Source organism: Ranitomeya variabilis, chromosome 1 (assembly GCF_051348905.1).
Source record: "Ranitomeya variabilis isolate aRanVar5 chromosome 1, aRanVar5.hap1, whole genome shotgun sequence".
In the NCBI taxonomy this organism is placed as follows: domain Eukaryota; kingdom Metazoa; phylum Chordata; class Amphibia; order Anura; family Dendrobatidae; genus Ranitomeya; species Ranitomeya variabilis.
The window spans coordinates 881,031,687-881,053,702 of NC_135232.1; the positions used below are offsets into that span (position 1 = coordinate 881,031,687).

The 22,016-nt window shown below is 46.0% G+C and overlaps 1 protein-coding gene across 2 annotated transcripts in view; it reads right to left on the reverse strand.

Annotated features, from left to right (window-relative positions):
- Positions 1–6,257: 6,257 nt before the first annotated feature.
- The window catches only part of BDH2 (3-hydroxybutyrate dehydrogenase 2), a 47,568-nt gene continuing 31,809 nt past the window's right edge, over positions 6,258–22,016 (reverse strand). For both annotated transcript variants that reach the window (XM_077278090.1, XM_077278098.1), the window contains exons 5-10: positions 18,310–18,418; positions 15,815–15,875; positions 13,307–13,420; positions 7,537–7,595; positions 7,362–7,454; positions 6,258–6,808 (exon numbers count right to left, since the gene is read on the reverse strand). In XM_077278090.1, the coding sequence (XP_077134205.1) occupies positions 6,755–6,808; positions 7,362–7,454; positions 7,537–7,595; positions 13,307–13,420; positions 15,815–15,875; positions 18,310–18,418 (490 nt within the window). In that variant the 3' untranslated portion in view covers positions 6,258–6,754. The remainder of the gene's footprint in view (positions 6,809–7,361; positions 7,455–7,536; positions 7,596–13,306; positions 13,421–15,814; positions 15,876–18,309; positions 18,419–22,016) is intronic.

A 22,016-nucleotide genomic window follows, 5' to 3' on the forward strand; every position in this document is an offset into this window, starting at 1 on the left:
AATTTGAACGAGCCATAATAAATAATAATAATTTTATTTATAAATTTTATTTATATAGCGCCAACATATTTCGCAGCGCTTTACAAATTATAGAGGGGACTTGTACAGACAATAGACATTACAGCATAACAGAAATCACAGTTCAAAACAGATACCAGGAGGAATGAGGGCCCTGCTCGCAAGCTTACAACCTATGAGGAAAAGGGGAGACATGAGAGGTGGATGGTAACAATTGCTTTAGTTATTTGGACCAGCCATAGTATAAGGCTCGGGTGTTCATGTAAAGCTGCATGAACCAGTTAACTGTCTAAGTATGTAACAGTACAGACACAGAGGGCTATTAACTGCATAAAGTGTATGAGAACATGATACGAGGAACCTGATTGTTTTTTTTTTTTATGATATGCCACACAGGGATCGTTAGGTTAATGCGTTGGACCATGCGTTCTACCTGCCGATCTGCTGCGTCCCTGAGGGTTGAGCTATCTGGCAGTGAAAGGAGGGTCTGTGCTGCTAGCCTAGAGACTGGGGGGTCCACTTCGGGTGGATCTGTCCATTCCTTGGTGTCCTTCTGCGGGAAGGGGTACCTCGCCTCCAGATATTTGCGATTAGAAAATTTTTTCTCAGGCTGTGAGAGCTGCTTTTTAAGGATTGCCTTAAACTCTGGGTGGTTAGAGAAAACCTTAGGCTTCAAAGGTCCTTCAAAGGAAATCTTATGTTCAACTAGCGCTGTATTGCTAGGGGGGATTGGGATCAGGGACCCCTCCGTTTCCCTGTCTGAGTCGGAGTCACAGATGCCTTCCGAATCCTGTGTATCACTGAGGCGTCCCCTGCTGGGTGAGCTGGGGAGGAGGCCTTCTCTGGTCGGGGATTGCGGAGATCTGCATTGTCTGTCCCTGGAATGGGACGGTCTAGATGACCTGGAGCTACGGTGTCTCTCCCTAGAGGGGGATGACCGTGTGCTATGGGATGACGCAGATGGACTTGATCTATGGGTCCGCTTGCGTCCTGACCTAGACGTGGATGTGCCAGGGTCATCTTGTTCCTGAGTCAAGCTCTCCCTTTGCTGGGTATCAGTCTTAGCCGAGGCATGACCCTGCAGAGCCTGAAGCAATGTGGAGGTTAGGATATCTATAGACTGCGACACAGATTGCGACCTCTGAGTAGCTCATTCCGTCGTGGCATTAGACACCGAAGCAGTGGCAGGGGCTTCTTGGGGCTGACACAAGTCTGTATACAGTTCTGGCAATGCAGGTACGTGCTGCCACTGGGGAGAGCGGTCCCGCAGGCTGTGCAGAATGCATAATAGCAGTTTTGCCTGGTTCTCTTGGACCTTGAGCCCGGCATAGTGCAGAAGGGCTAGCTATCTAGAGGACCCTATAGTGATGCAGAGAAGCCTATAGGGGAGCCTTATAGGGAATATGGATTGACAGCTGAGTAAAAAACCCAGCTGTGATATTACTCCACCAGTGTGCCCCTAGGTCCAGCGCCAAAGATCCACAGTCCTGTGCCCCCTGGAGACTGGCTGCCTGGTTCTGCAGACCGGGAGACGCAGAGTTAATCTGCAGCAGAAAATGGCCGCTGAGAAGGAGAGGAAGGGGGAGAAGGGGACGGAGAGCTGGAAAAACGCGGCAGAACTGTGTAAAAATGCGCCCTTTCTGTCTCGATCCGCCCCCTCTATGACACTGTAGAGTGTCATATTTGTTATCCATGGGGCGGGCCGGGCGGCAGAGAGGAGGCAGCGGCTTCAGCTAGGCCGAAGCCTAAATTAGATGCCTGATGCCCAGAAGGGCTCCAGGCCGGCGCGAAAGTCCGGTAGGGGGTCGGATCTGAACCGGACCCCCCCGGATTTAAAGGCAGGATAGCAGTGGGGCTATAAGCGGAAGGGGGCCCAGTGTGGGGTCCCCCTGAGGCAGTATAGAGCTGGTGCTGCCGCAGAGACAGGGGCGCAGGGAGCCCTGTGTCTGTATTGTGCCATGCCTGCCTGCACTCCCCCCGGCCCCGACAGGAGCCCGCAGCAGGGCTGGGGTCCCTGGATGCAGGCGCAGTGTGCTGGCCCATTGCTGGGATCTGCAGAGTGCTGCCTGTACAGGCCCTACCTGAGGCGTCTCAACCTAATGCCCGCAGAGGGGGATTAGGGAGGGTGCTGTGTGACCATCAGGGGGCTTCATCCTCATCTCGACCTCAACCCAGAAACCAAAAGGAATTGCGGAAGGAGGGGGGTTTCGACTTCAAACCAGCACCCGAGGGACTGGGGAAGGAGCGACATGGGAAATAGCCATCTCCACTTCAACCGGGCACCCCGTGATAGGGGGCCGAGGAAGGAGCCATGCCGGGAGTCTCGCAGGAGACTCACTTTTCTTCATCTGTAATCCCGTCGGAAAAACGGAGTAAAGAAAAGAAAAATTTTAGGTGTGCCTCCTATGCGACACTAAGCAAAAACTGGAGAAGGATGACGCCGTCCAGGGGTGTATACTGCAGAGGAGGAGCCACAGTTAATCTTTTTCAGATTATGCATAGTGTCGCCTCCTAGTGGACAGCAGCATAACACCCCATGGTCCTGTGTCCCCCAATGAGGCGACAGAGTAAAGTACTTTTTCATTTTTACGGATCAATTTATGAAGAACCTGGGGGTTGAAAGTGCTCACTATGCATCTAGATAAGTTCCTTGGGGGTCTAGTTTCCAAAATGGGGTCACTTATGGGGACTCTCCAAACGCGCCATGGGTGTCCGCTAAAGATTGGAGCTAATTTTTCATTCAAAAAGTCAAATGGCGCTCCTCCCTTCCAAGCCCTGTTGTGCACCCAAACAGTGATTCCCTCCACATATGGGGTATCGGTGTACTCAGAACAAATTGTACAACAACTTTCGGGGTCCTGTTTATCGTTTTACCCTTGGGAAAATAGAAAAAAATTGTTGCTAAAAGTTCATTTTTGTGACTAAAAAGTTAAATGTTCATTTTTTCCTTCCATGTTGCTTCTGCTGCTGTGAAGCACCTGAAGGGTTAATAAACTTCTTGAATGTGGTTTTGAGCACCTTGAGGGGTGCAGTTTTTAGAATGGTGTCACTTTGGGGTATTTTCAGCCATATAGACCACTCAAAGTGACTTAAAATGTGAGGTGACCCCTAAAAAAAATGGTTTTGTAAATTTTGTTGTAAAAATGAGAAATCGCTGGTCAAATTTTAACCCTTATAACTTCCTAGCAAAAAAAAATTGTGTCCAAAATGATGCTGATGTAAAGTAGACATGTGGGAAATGTTATTTATTAACTATTTTGTGTCACATAACTCTCTGGTTTAACAGAATTAAAATTCTAAATTAGAAAATTGCTAAATTTTCAAAATTTTCGCCAAATTTCCATTTTTTTCACAAATAAACGCAAAAATTATCGACCTAAATTTACAACTAACATGAAGCTCAATATGTCACGAAAAAACAATCTCAGAATCTCTAGGATCTGTTGAAGCGTTCTTGAGTTATTACCTCATAAAGGGACACTGGTCAGAATTGCAAAAAATGGCCAGGTCATTAAGGTCAAAATAGGCTGGGTCATGAAGTGGTTAATGAGTGGAACAGGCTGCCATGAGAGGTGGTGAGTTCTCCTTCAATGGAAGTCTTCAAACAGAGGCTGGACAGACATCTGTCTGAGATGGTTTAGTGAATCCTACATTGAGGAGAGGGTTGGACACGAAAACCCTGGAGGTCGTTACAACTCTAACATTCTAGTATTCTAATAATCCCACCACATCCCTCCACATAGCATGATGGTTCCCCAAAACCTTCCATATAGAAACATGGTTCCCCCACACTATATGATGGTCCCCACACAGACTCACATAGTACAATGGTCACCCCGCACAGTGTGATAGTCCCCCACAGCCCAAATACAGTATGATGGTCCACCCACGGACTCTCATATAGTATAATGGTTCCATGCACATTATGATGTCCCACCAGTAACAGGATGGTCCCACCACAGCCCTCCTCCATACAGTATGATGGTCCCTCACAGCCCCAATACAGCATGATGATCCACCCACAGACTCTCATACAGTATGATGGTCCACCAACAGACTCCCATATAATATGATGGATCACCCACACATTATGAAGGTACCACTTCAGCCCCTAACATTTTAGTTACATAGTTATTAAGGTTGAAGGAAGACTTTAAGTCCATCTAGTTCAACCCATAGCCTAGCATGCCCTAACATGTTGATCCAGGGGAAGGCAAAAAAAACCCATGCGGTAAGAGTAAGCTCCATCATGGGGAAAAAAATTCCTTCCCGACCCCACATATGGCAATCAGACTAGTTCCCTGGATCAACGCCTTATCAAGGAATCTAATATATATACCCTGTAATATTATACTTTTCCAGAAAGGTATCCAGTCCCCTCTTAAATTGAAGCAATGAGTCACTCAATTCCATGAGTTCCAAAGTCTCACTGCTCTAACAGTAAAGAATCCGCGTCTGTTATTATGCTTAAACCTTTTTTCCTCCAGACGTAGAGGATGCCCCCTTGTCCCTGTCACCGGTCTATGATTAAAAAGATCAGCAGAAAGGTCTTTGTACTGTCCCCTCATGTATTTATACATTAACATAAGATCACTCCTTAGTCTTCGATTTTCCAAACTAAATAGCCCCAAGTGTAATAACCTATCTTGGTATGGCAGACCCCCCAGTCCTCTAATAACCTTGGTCGCTCTTCTCTGCACCCGCTCCAGTCCAGCTATGTCTTTCTTATACACCGGAGACCAGAACTGTGCACAGTATTCTAAGTGTGGTCGCACTAGTGACTTGTATAGAGGTAAAATGATGTTCTCCTCATGAGCATCTATGCCTCTTTTAATGCATCCCATTATTTTATTTGCCTTTGTAGCAGCTGCCTGACACTGGCCACTGAATATGAGTTTGTCATCCACCCATACACCCAGGTCTTTTTCATTGACGGTTTTGCCCAGAGTTTTAGAATTAAGCACATAGTTATACATCTTATTACTTCTACCCAAGTGCATGACCTTACATTTATCCCCATTAAAGCTCATTTGCCACTTATCAGCCCAAGCTTCTAGTTTACATAAATCAGCCTGTAATATAAAATTGTCCTCCTCTGTATTGATTACCCTGCAGAGTTTAGTGTCATCTGCAAATATTGAAATTCTACTCTGAATGCCCCCTACAAGGTCATTAATAAATATGTTAAAAAGAAGAGGGCCCAATACTGACCCCTGTGGTACCCCACTACTAACCGTGACCCAGTCCGAGTGTGCTCCATTAATAACCACCCTTTGTTTCCTATCCCTGAGCCAACTCTCAACCCACTTACACATATTTTCCCCTATCCCCATTATTCTCATTTTATGTATCAACCTTTGTGTGGCACCGTATCAAAAGCTTTTGAAAAGTCCATATACACTACATCTACTGGGTTCCCTTGGTCCAGTCCGGAACTTACCTCTTCATAGAAGCTGATCAAATTAGTCTGACATGATCGGTCCCTAGTAAACCCGTGCTGATACTGGGTCATGAGGTTATTCCTCTTCAGATACTCCAGTATAGCATCCCTTAGAATGCCCTCCAGGATTTTACCCACAGTAAAATGGCTGTTAATCGGTATATATACACTAATCTTGGTGCTGTTGGAAGCTTTTGTAAGCTTTGGGGTGACATACAACACTCAGAAGAAGCTGCAGCCACATCTGTCTCCCTCTAGTAGCTCTCGATTTCCAGGCCATAGACATTCATGGGTTGCAGAATGTAACTTGATCTCTCAGTAGGGACTTCTGTATTCAGATTTTATCCTAGAACTGAGAGACAGTCAGTGCAAGATACAGGGATGGGGATGTTTAGACAGGTAACACTCCACTTGTTCCATAACCTCGCCCCGGTATCGTGCACTGACGACATCACTCAATTATAGGACAGAATAAGAGATTACAAAGTTTCTTCAGTATACTATTACGTCATTGGAAACATCGTAACACATTAATTGCTCTGTTATTGGAAAGTATGTTGGTCCAAACTGACAGGGCAGGAGGCCGGAGCATGTAAAACCAGTGGGAAAAATTGTGTACTGAGCCTCTTGGCCCCACCAAGGGTGCGGCCAGACCCCTAATCAACACATTTGATTAAACTCCAGTTTCTGCCCAACAAAGGCAAAAAACAATGTTTTTGTGATCTAATCGCTGTGTTTTACTTACACGGTCTGTTTGAGCTGACTGATTTCTTTCCATCTCATTAAGGAGAGTCCAATATAAAAGTAATTGTTTTATTTTGTCTCTAATCACATTACATTACTTGGCCTTGTTACATTATTTTTGTAAAATAATATTAACTACATTTCCAAACGACCTTATCAACAAATTGTGAACTTTATAGTACAAAGTAATATTTTTTCACTTGATAAAGAAAGCCGGTACGTTGTTGAAACGCATTGTGAATAAAAAACATATTTTCATCATCATCATTCTTGAAGACTTGATTAACTTCAGCAGCGCAGCCCACCTCACGTGTTGGATCCAACATCTCCTGGAGGATTAATCCACCCGCCATGGGGCAGTAATTGTTTTTTAATACTGTACACAAGCTAATCCAAGTAGAAAAACAAAAACAAAACATTACTTGTGAAACAAAGACATCAAAACTATTTGGGCTCATGAAAAGTGACCCTGTACAACACCAACTGTTGTGCTCGATTTCCATTGATTTTTGGTGAAGTGGTTCATCTGTCAGCAAATTTAAGTCACCCGATTTACAGACTCCAACCACCATCGATGATGTGTGCGTTACCAGTAACATAAGCAGACTATGAAAGACAAGGAGAAAAAAATAAGATACGAAGAAAAATATAACGCAAGAATGCAAAACATAGGAAATATCAATATTTTTACAGCACTACTTTAAAATATAGAATTCTGGTGACGAAGTCAAGGATCAGGGAGCTGCATACACCTCAACTGTACATAACATACAATCCAGTGTCACATCCACATACGGCCCTAAAACAACATGGGTCCAATACCCCCAGAAAGAGTAGTCCATTGTCCCTCCAAAACTAGTGCAGAGCCATGCTTTCCCCAAGAAAAAGCTGTTTTTATGTCTCTCAAAACCAGCGAAGTACTACAGGACACAGATGCAACTGAGAGATGTAGCCCAGTATTCCCAGTGCTAGAGACTGGTACTCACCACCTCACCTACCACCCATTCTGGAGACAAGCAGGAAATCGCTTTAAGCCACCTCCAACTATTTATTGATCAGGGTAGGGCAGACGAGCCCATAGGAATAAGAGGATTTCAATTGCTTTTCATGATGATACGACTAAACTGTGTAGGTTTGGAACCATCACTAGACAACTTACTTCATCAGATGCCAGGTACACACACAGATGGGCAACTTCTTCTGCTGTGGCCATTCTGCCAGTCTGTTGTCTTGCAAGGAAGTCCTTTAAAGCCTAGACGATTCACAGGAAAATTGTAAATATCTACAAATACAATCAATTCAGAGTGAAATACTAGCATATTCCACATTCGTACCTGTTCAGGGTTCGGCCTAGCCTGGATCCTTTCTCTCAATGATGGTGTATCCACAGTTCCTAAATATAACTTAGATTTTACAGCATGTTTGAACCATGTCAATGTAATGTAGGCAAGAGAAATAACAAGAAAACCGCCATGATATTAGGCTATATTGGCTTACATTACCCTACAGTAATCTGTAGCATCTCTATACAGCGAAAGGATCCATGGAAGCTAAACAATAAGTAATAGCCTATAGTGAATGGTGGATTTTTCTGTAGACGCTTCAGGTGATGTACAGTGGGGAAAAAAGTATTTAGTCAGCCACCAATTGTGCAAGCTCTCCCAGTTACAAAGATGAGAGAGGCCTGTAATTGACATCATAGGTAGACCACAACTATGAGAGTCAAAATGAGAAAATAAATCCAGAAAATCATCTTGTCTGATTTGGAAAAATTTAATTTGCAAATTAAGGTGGAAAACAAGTATTTGGTTATTAACAAAAGTTCATCTCAATATTTTGTTATATATCCTTTTTGGCAATGACAGAGGTCAAACATTTTCTGTAAGTCTTCACAAGGTTGGCACACACTGTTGGTAGTGTGTTGGCCCATTCCTCCATGCAGATCTCCTCTAAAGCAGTGATGTTTGGGGCTTGTCGCTGGGCAACACGGATTTCAACTCCCTCCAAAGGTTTTCTATGTGGTTGAGATCTGGAGACTGGCTAGGCCACTCCAGGACCTTCATATGCTTCTTACAAAGCCACTGCTTCATTGCCCTGGCGGTGTGCTTGGGATCATTATCATGCTTAAAGACCCATCCACGTTTCATCTTCAATGCCCTTGCGGATGGAAGGAGGTTTGCACTCAAAATCTCACTACACATGGCCCCATTCATTATTTCATACACACGGATCAGTCACCCTGTTCCCTTTGCAGAGAAACAGCCCCAAAGCATGATGTTTCCACCACCATGCTTTACAGTAGGTATGGTGTTCTTTGGATGCAACTCAGCATTCTGTCTCCTCCAGACACAATGAGTTTTGTTTCTACCAAACAGTTCTACTTTGGTTTCATCAGACCATATGACATTCTCTTAATACTCTTCTGGATAATTCAAATGCTCTCTAGCAAACTTCAGACGGGCCCGGACATGTACTGGCTTAAGCATGGGGACACGTCTGGCACTGCAGGATCTGAGTCCCTGGCGGCGTAGTGTGTTACTGATGGTAGCCTTTGTTTCATTGAGATGATCTGATGATCACTGCTATGTAGCAGAGCCGATCACATTGTGCCAGCTTCTGGCCTCCTATGGAGGCTATAGAAGCATGGCAAAAGTAAAAAAAAAAAAAAAAGTAAAAAAAATGTGAAAAAAATAAAAAAAAATATAAAAGTTTAAATCACCCCCCTTTCGCCCCATTCAAAATAAATCAATAAAAAAAAATCAAACCTACACATATTTGGTATCGCCGCGTTCAGAATCGCCCGATCTATCAATAAAAAAAAGCATTAACCTGATCGCTAAACAGCGTAGCGTGAAAAAATTCGAAACGCCAGAATTGCGTTTTTTTGGTCGCCGTGACATTGCATTAAAATGCAATAATGGGCGATCAAAAGAACGTATCTGCACCGAAATGGTATCATTAAAAACGCCAGCTCGGCACACAAAAAATAAGCCCTCAACCGACCCCAGATCATGAAAAATGGAGACGCTACGGGTATCGGAAAATGGCGCAATTTTTTTTTTTTTTTAGCAAAGTTTGGAATTTTTTTTCACCACTTAGATAAAAAATAGCCTAGACATGTTAGGTGTCTATGAACTCGTACTGACCTGGAGAATCATAATGGCAGGTCAGTTTTGGCATTTAGTGAACCTAGAAAAAAGCCAAACAAAAAACAAGTGTGGGACTGCACTTTTTTTTTGCAATTTCACCGCACTTGGAATTTTTTTCCCGTTTTCTAGTACATGACATGCTAAAACCAATTATGTCGTTCAAAAGTACAACTAGTTTCGCAAAAAATAAGCCCTCACATGGCCATATTAACGGAAAAATAAAAAAGTTATGGCTCTGGGAAGGAGGGGAGCGAAAAACGAACACGGAAAAACAGAAAATCCCAAGGTCATGAAGGGGTTAAAATATACTTGGATTTCTCTCTGTCTCGAATACCTCTGCTTGCAGGTAGTGAATAGAAATGTATGTGTTCAATTTAAGGACTTATAACAGTTATATCAATCGGATTCCAAATTTTGCCATAAGCCAAGTCAACCAATAGGAGGTGTGAACTTAACAGTGTCTAGTGATCTGACAGGGCAGTCACCCAGTATGAGCTACTGCCAGGGCAATCACCCAGTATGAGCCAGTGCCAGGGCAATCACCCAGTATGAGCCAGGGCAATCACCCAGTATGAGCCACTGCCAGGGCAATCATCCAGTATGAACCAGCGCAATCACCCAGTATGAGCCACTGCCAGGGCAATCATCCAGTATGAACCAGCGCAATCACCCAGTATGAGCCACTGCCAGGGCAATCACCCAGTATGAGCCAGTGCCAAGGCAGTCACCCAGTATGAGCCAGGGCAATCACCGAGTATGAGACACTGCCAGGGCAGTCACCCAGTATGAGCCAGTGTGAGGGCAGTCACCCAGTAGGAGCCAGTGCAATCACCCAGTAGGAGCCAGTGCAATCACCCAGTAGGAGCCAGTGCCAGAGCAGTCAGTCACCCAGTATAAGCCAGTGCCAGGGCAGTCACCCAGTATGAGCCAGTGCCAGGGCAGTCACCCAGTATAAGCCAGTGGCAGGGCAGTCACCCAGTATGAGCCAGTGCAGGGCAGTCACTCAGTATGAGCCAGTGCCAGTGCAGTCACCCAGTATGAGCCAGTGCCAGTGCAGTCACCCAGTATGAGCCAGTGCCAGGGCAGTCACTCAGTATTAGCCAGTGCCAGGGCAGTCACTCAGTATGAGCCAGTGCCAGGGCAGTCACCCAGTATGAGCCAGTGCCAGTGCAGTCACTCAGTATGAGCCAGTGCCAGGGCAGTCACTCAGTATGAGCCAGTGCCAGGGCAGTCACTCAGTATGAGCCAGTGCCAGGGCAGTCACTCAGTATGAGCCAGTGCCAGGGCAGTCACCCAGTATGAGCCAGTGCCAGTGCAGTCACTCAGTATGAGCCAGTGCCAGGGCAGTCACTCAGTATGAGCCAGTGCCAGGGCAGTCACTCAGTATGAGCCAGTGCCAGGGCAGTCACCCAGTATGAGCCAGTGCCAGGGCAGTCACCCAGTATGAGCCAGTGCAGTCACTCAGTATGAGCCAGTGCCAGGGCAGTCACTCAGTATGAGCCAGTGCCGTCACTCAGTATAAGCCAGTGCCAGGGCAGTCACCCAGTATGAGCCAGTGCCAGTGCAGTCACTCTGTATGAGCCAGTGCCAGGGCAGTCACCTAGTAGGAGCCACTGTGAACAATTTTGCATATTTTCAGACTGTCTAGTTTAAGCTTATACTGTACAAATATTAGACTGGATTCATAAATCGAGCTTCAAGATTTACACTTGCAGACAACAAGCAGAGATCTTGAAAAAGGCGAATAATTCATTCACATAGAAAGTTGCTGAAACTTCATTAACCCATAGTTAGGTTTTATTACGACTGGATCTTTGCTTTCCTGCTGGGTATCGGCCAATATTCGCTGTATCGGAATTCCGATACCGAGTTCCGATATTTTTGCGATATCGGATACCGGAATCAGAAGTTCGCACAGTGCAAAAATGCAGTATAATTGAGTGTGGGCGGTGCGTGGGCAGAGACTGCGTGTCTCTGTGCGGGACCGTGGGTGGTCTGTGCGTGCCTGCCGGGGAGTCTGTACGGCCTGCCGGGGGGGTCTGTGCGGCCTGCCGGGGGGGTCTGTATGGCCTCTCCGGGGTCTGTACGGCCTGCCGGGGGGTCTGTGCGGCCTCTCCGGGGTCTGTACGGCCTGCCGGGGGGTCTGTGCGGCCTCTCCGGGGTCTGTGCAGCTTGCCGGGGGGTCTGTACGGCCTGCCGGGGGTCTTTGTGTCTGTGCAGGGATCGTCCGTTGGGACTACAAGTCCCATCGGGCTATGCCTGCTACAATGACAGTGATTGACACATTAGCCAATGATGGGACAGTAGTAGTCCCATCATCCGGCTAATGTGTTGAATGTAAAAAAAAAAAATACTCCATACATACTCCATACATGCTACATACATACTACATACATGCTACATACATACATTCTACATACTACATACATACATGCTACATATTACATACATGCTACATACAGTACATACATACATGCTACATACTACATACATGCTACATACATACATTCTACATACATTCTACATACATGCTACATACATGCTACATACATGCTACATACATGCTACATACATGCTACATACATGCTACATACAGTGCATTCATATAGACATACAGTACATTAAACATAGATTACATACTCACCATTGCTTGTCATTTTGATCCCCAAAGCCAGTGTCAACCTGTAAAAAATATGGAAAAAACAAACAACCAATATACTCCCGTCATTGTGTTTCTGGGGCCCCCGGAGTGCGGTCGCACCAGCTGTTGCTGCTGCTCTCCACGAGAGATCGTCGTGGGACACTCGTGGATTTCTGCGGACAGGGAGTATATTGGTTGTTTGTTTTTTTCATATTTTTTACAGGTTGACACTGGCTTCGGGGATCAAAGCGACAAGTAATGGTGAGTATGTAATCTATGTTTAATGTACTGTATCTCTATATGTATGTCATGTATGTAATGTATGAATGTATTGTATGTATGTAGTATGTATGTAGTATGTATGTAGTATGTATGTATGTATGTAGCATGCATGTAGCATGCATGTAGCATGTATGTAGCATGTATGGAGCATGTATGGAGCATGTATGATTTTTTTTTTTTTTTTTTTACATTCAACACATTAGCCGGATGATCTACTACTGTCCCATCATTGGCTAATGTGTCAATCACTGTCATTGTAGCAGGCATAGCCCGATGGGACTTGTAGTCCTATCGGACGATGCCTGCATAGACACATAGACCCCCGGCAGGCTGTACAGACCCCCCCGGCAAGCCGCACAAACCCCCCCGGCAAGCCGTACAGACCCCCCGGCAGGCCGTACAGACCCCCCGGCAAGCCGCACAGACCCCGGACAGGCCGCACAGATTCCCCGGCAGGCCGTACAGACCCCAGAGAGGCCGCACAGACCCCCCGGCAAGCCGCACAGACCCCGGAGAGGCCGCATAGACCCCCCCCTGGCAAGCCGCACAGACCCCGGAGAGGCCGCACCCCCCCCCGGCAGGCCGTACAGACCCCCGGGCAGGCCGTACTGACCCCCCGGCAGGCACACACAGACCACTCACGGTCCCGCACAGACCCCGCCCGCACACACAGACACTCACAGTGTCCGCCCACGCACCGCCCACACTCTTCCCCCCTCCGGAACAGCATATAAAAGGAGAGAAAGGGCTTATTTACGTTCCGATATTTGTGTCCCATTGACTTGCATTGGTATCGGTATTGGCGATATCCGATATTTTTTGGATATCGGCTGATCCAATCCGATACCGATACTTTTGAATATCGGAAGGTAACGCTCAACACTAATTACAACGCGCTTGGGATGCAAGACATTACAGCTGATCCTACAACTCAGGCTTCAGTATACCACATGTGAAAGGGAAATAATGCAGAGGGATGAATTGGAAGAGATGCTATTGTTAACCCTTTACATTTCACAGAAATTCACTTACCTGGACATATGCAGTTACATCGGATCCCTTGCTCAATAAAATCTGCAGCGACAGACTTGGTTAGACCAATGACTGCGGCCTTTGATGTGCTATATACACATCTGTTTACAACTCCTGGAAGGGAAAAAAACAGAAATATAAGGGCCTTAGGCACAGCATTACCTCCAGTATACAGACAGTACAGTGCTAGTGAATGAACTGTCTATGGGTTACCCAGCTGATCAGTATTCCTGATGTCAGCCTGCAGCTGCGCAATGTTCAGCATTGTATGAATCCACAGCAGAAATATAAAAGGAAGTGATCAATAATTTCAGCCAAACATTCAGACATTTCACAAAGCAAAGGATATAAGAATTTTACATTAGACTAACGGCTGAACTAGCAGCTATCAACTGGTTCCCCCGAGAGTCAAATGTGTATGGGGGCTCCCGACAGAAGATTGTCGGGGAATATAAGGATCCGGCATGTCTGATTTCAGACTCGGGATCCTTGAGTACTCTAGAGAGAAGACACCACCAGAGATGTCTAGGGGTGGATCTCTGAGATCACAAGACCAAGAGACCAATGAGCCTGGTGACATGAGACAATGAAACACAAAGAAAGTGGAGAATCAGATTAGTGACAAGTATAAGAAATGTTTCATTGTGTTATTGCACCTCATCATTGCATAAAATGAGACAACACTGTGGCTGCTAAAGGAAATATCCAGTCTCTTGAAACTAATGGCTGTTCTACAGGAGAGTCAAAACCATGGGCACCTTCTCCGATCAGTTGTTAGAAGGTGTGTGAAGCTCGTGAGAGTAATTTGCAGGCTGGCTCGTACACGCCCTTGCTGGCTCATACACGCCCCTGCTGGCTCGTACACGCCCCTGCTAGCTCGTACACGCCCCTGCTGGTTCGTACACGCCCCTGCTGGCTAGTACACGCCCCTGCTGGCTAGTACACGCCCCTGCTGGCTCGTACACGCCCCTGCTGGCTCGTACACGCCCCTGCTGGCTCGTACACGCCCCTGCTGGCTCGTACACGCCCCGGTAGTCTTGTGGCATTATGGTCATTAAATCAATTTACTGCACCAGACAAATGTCACTTTGTACTAAACTGGATAATTTCGCCATATCACATGGTAAGACCGTGTCAAATAAAGTGTCTGCAAATGGATATTTCTAGGGTTGCATATTGAGTCAAAAAATTTATCAAACACACATATATATTAAAAAAGCTTTGTAAGACGTCAATGGTGTCAATCTGTAAAAATAGAATTCTTGTACAATATTTCCAGATGTCTCAGAAAGTGGTTATTATCATGGGTAGACTAAACATGCCTGATCAGAAAAAAAAAAAAAAATTTGGGCAAATGAAATACGTAGCTAGAGCAAGTCGTGTAGTGCTGCAATAAACAGGTGGATAATCCCTGTAAGCGATAGCACATATTGGATGTCTGGGCTCTGATACGAATATATATACTTGGGTCCTCTACTTAAAGGGGTTGTCCATTACTCGGACAGCCCCTTGACATTCCACATGTTTGGCCCTGATGCCGATACTGTTCCAGCAGTGACCGCATTCGCATTTCCTGGGCTCACATGAGGTTGCTATGTCAAATGAGCCATGCGCCCAAAATCAGGGCTGGCGTCACTGTCCCTGCAGTTGGGAAAATCAGACATCAAGAGTAGGTCAGTGCATCTGCCTTCATATTGATGTTTAATACGTTTAAAGGCTGGGACAGTGACGCCGGCGCTAAGAGGGCGCAGAGCTCGCATGACGTAAAAACCTCAAGTGAACCCCGGGAATGTAAGTGTCGACACCGCTGGAACGGCACTGGCACCGGAGGTGAATATAAGTGTTTTTATTTTAATGAGGCCAAACATGAGGAAGTAGGGGACAACCCTGTTAAGCAATGACTTCACATGCCACTGTATCTATACAGAACATACACTGAAAGGAACCTGTCACTCAATTCATGCTGTCCACACCAGAGCCGGGCTGCACAAGACAAATATATTTTTCTCAAAATGTTGCGACGATTCAAGAAAACATAGTTTAATGAGCCAGACGGGGAATACTAAAACATTTATATAATTAAAGGGGTTATTCCCTTTCAGATAATATTCAGGCCTGGGTGCAGGTAGTTAGAACACAAACAACGCTGCCCTTACCTGCCCTGGGTCCAATAACGAGACTCCACTGCTGCTACCGGCGTCAGATATTGGTTAAAGCGCTGATATCACATCAAGAGTGTGACACCCAATCACTGAGCTAAGCGGCTGTGCCAAATTACACAAACCACCCCATTCACATTCGCTGAGCTGATTGGCTGCCACATCTTGTCCTGATGTCAGCGTTGCATCCAAACGCTAGACATCAGGAGTAGTGGCAGAGACTAAGCAGTGAACCCGGAGCAGATGAGTACAGCGCGGTTAGCTTGCGGTTTAACAAACTGCAGCAAGTGCAGAATATTATGTGAAAGGTAAGATCTCCTTTAAGGTCTATTAGTAATGCATACTGTACCTTTAATACTGGAAGCTACTGAAGACATGTTGATAATGTTGCCTGATTTTTGAGCAAGCATCTGGAAAACATTAGGAATTAAAGTGACACCAATGTCCAACGCTCTTATGAGTAGAGATTATACAGGTTTAGTAAAACATGGTGTGACACAAATGGGACAAGATTGATTGTATGGATGTAATAGGTATCCAGACATATATAGTGATCAATATGGCTTCTTGCTTTAGAGTATGAGTACAAGGTTAATATAGGACAAAATAGGGCTGCAGAAGGAGAATAGCCTAGTTGAAACTAGCTCTTATCACTCACAAAACAGGAGTATAAAAACCTTGAAAAGAACAAAATAAGCTGATTAGACCCTTGGAAAAACAACTAACTGAGCATGATCTTAAAAGGTAATCATGTGCTACAAGGTTCTGGAAGTCTTCATTGCACATGACAGTGCGTGATGAATTACGGTATACAACGATGATTTTGTACAATGTACTGCACAGAAGCGGATATAGTCAGATAAGAAAAGAATATAAAGAATGGGGCTGATTCAGTGAGGTAGGGACTTTCTTCAGACCGGTGAAGCAGACGTGCTGGCCGCCTTGATGTTTTCCCGCAATTTTCCTCCTCACTAAATCGAGGTCCCGCCGATTGAGGAGTGATTCTAGAATACCCGGTGATGTATTGATGCCTATTCATGCCTATGTAATTTGTTGTATGTTTATGACATGACTCTGATAGTCACTATATATCCTTTAATTCGTGCTTCAAATTGCTCTTATATATGAATAAAATCCTTTGTTTTACCACAAGAACTGTTCTCAGTTGGGCCTAACTTGCATGTTAGTGAGCGAGCTGTAAGTATAAATTGAGTTGGTAAGACACATGGCGGCTTTCTTCCAGAAACAGCCCAATACCTGTACAAGAGTGGCGTCTAATATTGCAGCTCCGCTTCCCTAAAGTGAACAGAGCCGAGGTGCCATATCACGCATCTGCAGACGGAAGTTACCCTAAGTCTGGAAGAAAGCTGCCATCTCCTCGATTTATATATATATGGTTTATTTTATTTGTAAAAAAAATATTACTACAGATTTACTACCATTCTGAGACTACATCTCCTCTTCAAATCTGTGTGTCTCCATAGTAACAGACTACAAAAACCATTTGTGGCATGATCTTGTAATCAAACTAATTTATGTCCCCTACTACCGTCCTGTTGGGTACCAGAAGTGGGGACAAGAACAGGGGTGTATGACTACTTAATCAGACTACAGAAGAATTATTTGTAGTCTGTTACCATGGAAACACATAGGTTGGCATAGGAGCTGTAGACAATTTTTAATAATTAGAACAAAAGGTCAAGAATACAATAAGACCAAACTAAAAGGAATCTGACAACTGATAAATGCTTCCCAATCCACAGGCAGTGTGTAACAGACACTGTATAATTTCAGCCAGGTAGATCTGACTCCGTATCAGAGAAAATCAGACTTTGAAAGCCTTCAGGCATCAAGATGTGCGGGAGACTAGTCAGACAGGTAGGCGCCTGGTGGCTTCTCCTCGCCGGCTACCATTGACTGACAGATCTCTCCATGTGTGCGTGTATAGAGACGTGTCAGTCACTAGCAGCTGGTGGGGAGAATCTGCTGGGGAACTGCCTATCCGACAAGTCTCCTGTGTGGTTCAGTCCCTGGCAGCTTTTAAAGTAAGTTTTACTCTGAAACGCTGTAGTGTCAAGAGAAAGAGTCAAACATGCCTGGTCCAATGTCTGATGCATGCTACCCGTGGATCGAGCAGCATGAATCCATTGTCAGGTTCCTTTTAAAGGGAACCTGTCACCCTCAAAATGGAAGATGAGTTAAGCCCACCGGCATCAGGGGCTTATCTACAGCATTCTGGAATGCTGTAGATATGCCCCCGATTTATCCTGAAAGATGATAAATAGAGGTTAGATTATACTCACCCAGGGGCGGTCCCGGTCCGGCTCTGGTCCGATAAGTGTCGCGGTCCGGTCTGGCGCCTCCTATCTTCATCAGATGACGTCCTCTTCTTCTCTTCACGCTGCGGCTCCGGCGTACTTTGTCTGCCCTCAACAGGGCAGTGCGCAGGCGCCGGGAAAGGTCAGAGAGGCCTGATGCCCCTGATGCCGGTGGGCTTAGCTCGCCTTCCATTTTGGGGCTGACAGGTTCCCTTTAACACAGATTAGCAGTAGAATAAACTTCTCCAGAAGTGCAAACCAGACAGATATAGCCATTATAAAGAAGGCCGTGGCCTGCCCAGGGATCTGAATTGTAAGCAGTATGAAATAGTAAAACAGAGGACCTGTGAAAAAATGGTTGCAGTAGTGCACCAAGCCTTTCACTCACTGCATTTTTTTTTTACAAAGCTGAAAAATACATGTTCCTACATTTTTTTCACAATGCACATAATATATAGTAACTACTAGAGATGTAGGTGTTAAACAATACATATGTCATTGATGAATGAGAACATTGTGCCCTTACTTTTGGCAGGAATGCTTTGATCATGAGATACATGCTTCGCACGTTGAGATTCATAGTGAAATCCCAATCTGCCTCCTCACAATCCAATATGGATCCATGGTGAACAAAACTGTAACACATATACAACAGATTACAGTGTAAAGAAACAAGATTTAGGATTAATACCAGTACGCCACTTTAAAACAAAAAGAATCCAGTATAGCAGGATCACACAAGGGGCGCATAGTAAAGGGCATGGCTATTAGAGAAACACTCCAGCCATAATATAGCGTTATGCCACATTCAACGCCTGGGCGGAGAGTGCATGGCACAGTTATTCAGAAATATCAAACAGTAAAACCCTGTGCCATACACTAACCCCATAAACCCTGTATTACACATAAAACTGGGAATAAGCTACAACAGAATTAACCTCAATATAACAAATTATGCACTTAATACATATACAAGAAATCCTAAATGCACAAACATGGCTCCTGACGAAGTAGCGAAGCGGGCGCAGAGGGGCTTGTGTGGTTTGCCCTGCTCTTGTAGGTAACTAATTTAGAGTTAAGTGCAACTTATGAAACATTCTATTACCTGTTAGCAGGTTTAATCACCCTAGACCAACGTGGTCTATGTAACGCATCTGAAATGTTAATGACGTCCATACCTTTTTATTAGAAGTCTGTTTTTCGGTTTTCTAGAAAGCAAATCAGTGAATGTTTGTACAAATGAGCTTGCAAGAGCATGAAGCTTGGCTCACAGCTCTTTGGCCTCTCCACTCTTTCTCCTTCCGCTGCTGGCCTCCTGTCTGTAACTGACCGTTCACTCTGTTCTGGCCCTGTTCCCTCGCCCAAGATCTCACCAAAGTGCTATCATTCCCAGGGGCGAGAGGCGGATTATCGATTTGTGCCACCTCTGGAAACTATGGCATCTACGTGACATCTGGGACAGGGGAGCAGGTCACAGAGATAAGTGACCTGTTAGTCATGACAGGAGGCCGGCGGCAGGAGAAAGAGGAAGAACTGAAGCTATATATTATATATAACATAACTGGGGGTAAAAAAATCATCAGAATCCAAGAGCGAGGACTCTGAAAACAAAAAGGAGATTTTTGTGTACTCGCCGTAAAATCCTTTTCTCCGAGCCAATCATTGGGGGACACAGGAACATGGGTGTTATGCTGCTGCCACTAGGAGGACACTAAGTAAACACAGAAAGAATAGCTCCTCCCCTGCAGTATACACCCTCCTGCTGGCTCTCAGTGAACCAGTTCGGTAACAAAGCAGTAGGAGCTTAATATTTAACAAGGATGAACTATGTCAAAAACCAAGTTAACTCAACAAAAACCAAAGCCAATAGGCTAACAGGGTGGGTGCTGTGTCTCCCAATGATTGGCTCGGAGAAAAGGATTTTACGGTGAGTACACAAAAATCTCCTTTTCTCCTACGCCTCATTGGGGGACACAGGACCATGGGACGTCCTAAAGCAGTCCCTGGGTGGGAAACAATTAACTGCAATTGCTACTTGCACCCACAAGTTACAGATGCGGCACAGCCACCTGCAAAATTCGTCTGCCGACGGTCGCATCTGCCGAGGCCTGAGAGTAAATATGGTAATGTTTTGTAAAGGTATGCAGGCTGGACCAAGTCGCAGCCTTACAAACTTGTGCTGCCAAAGCTTGGTGCCGGATGGCCCAAGACGCACCCACTGATCGAGTGGAGTGAGCCTTAATCCCTGCTGGGACAGGAAGACCTCTAACTCGGTAGGACTCTTGAATAGCCGAACGGATCCATTTGGCTATTGTCGCCTTGGAAGCGGGAAACCCTTTCATCGGACCTTCCGGGAGCACGAATAGGGCATCTGACCTGCGGAAAGACGCTGTCCGTGAGATGTATCTCCTAAGAGCTCTCACTAAATCCAGTGTGTGAAGGGCCTTCTCGATGCGATGGACTGGTGCCGGACAGAGTGACGGTAAGACAATCTCCTCATTGAGATGAAAAGAGGATACAACTTTCGGTAGAAAAGCCGGGGATGTCCTCAAAACCACCTTATCCTGATGAAAATTCAGGAACGGAACTTGAGAGGACAGAGCCGCCAGCTCGGAGACTCGTCTGATAGAGGTGACCGCAACTAGAAAAGCAACTTTCCATGAAAGAAGAGACAGGGAAACCTCCTGTAGAGGATCGAAAGGAGCCTGTTGCAAAACTCCGAGGACCAGATTAAGATCCCATGGTTCCAACGGCATCCTATAGGGGGGCGCCCGATGGGAGATTCCTTGAATAAAAGTCTTGACCTGTAATCTGTTGGCAATCCTGCGTTGGAAGAGAACAGACAGGGCTGAGATCTGCCCCTTGAGAGAACTAAGGGCGAGACCCAAGTCCAAACCCGTTTGTAAGAACTCGAGAATGGAAGGGATGGAAAAATGTAGAGGAGAACGTCCTCGGTCGCTACACCATGAAAAGAAAGTCTTTCTAGTGCGATGATAGATACGCATAGACGTAGGCTTTCTACGCTGATCATGGTAGTTATGACTTCTGGAGAGAAACCTGCCTGGGTTAGGACCGAGGACTCAACGGCCATGCCGTCAAACACAGGGCTTCTGAGTTCTGGTGGTGAAAGGGGCCTTGAGATAGCAGATCTGCTCGATTCGGTAATCGCCAGGGAACGTCGGCAACTAGTTGAACTAGTTCCGCGTACCACGCTCGGTACGGCCAATCTGGTGCAATCAGGATTACCGGTACCCTCTCCGCTCTGATTTTCTTGATGATTCTCGGCAGGAGAGGAAGCGGGGGAAATATGTTCGGAAGCCGAAAATGATGCCACGGGAGTACAAGAGCGTCTGCCCCGATGGCTGCCGGATCGTGGGACCGAGCCATGAAGTCGGGAACCTTGGAATTCAGCCGTGAGGCCATCAGATCCACGTCCGGGGTTCCCCAACGACAGCAGATCTGGTGGAAGATCTCCGGATGGAGAGACCACTCCCCGGAGTCGAGGCATTGCCGACTGAGGAAGTCTGCCTCCAATTGTCCGCTCCCGGGATGTGAACCGCAGAGATCATTGAGCGGTTTTCCTCGGCCCATCGGAGGATGTGGCCTACCTCTGTCATGGCCGCCCTGCTGCGGGTTCCCCCTTGGTGGTTGATGTATGCCACTGCAGTGGCGTTGTCGGACTGAATCCTGATTGGGCGACCTGCTAGGAAGGGATGGAACTGGAGAAGTGCCAGCCTGATCGCCCGGATTTCCAAGATGTTGATAGGAAGGCGTGATTCCTGGGGGGACCAGCGGCCCTGAGCAGTGTGATGAAGGAACACCGCTCCCCAGCCTAGAAGACTGGCGTCTGTGTTCACAACCAGCCAGTGTACTGGAAGAAAAGACTTCCCTTGATTCAGGGAGGATTTCAATGTCCACCACCTGAGAGACTGTCTGACTCGGTGGGGAAGGAGGAACCGACGGTCTAGGGAAAACGGGTTCCTGTCCCAAACAGCCAGGAGGGCATGCTGTAGAGGATGGAGGTGTAGTTGGGCAAATGGAACCGCCTCCATAGCTGCTATCATCCTGCCGAGGACTCTCATACTGAAGCGCAGAGAGTGAGAGCGAGGCTGAGAGAGCTTCTGAGCTTCTCGCTTGTAAGACTGAGATCTTTTCCGGGGGAAGAAGAACCAACCCCCGGGATGAGTCGAGTATCATTCCTAGAAAGGAAATTCGCTGAGCCGGCACTGGGGA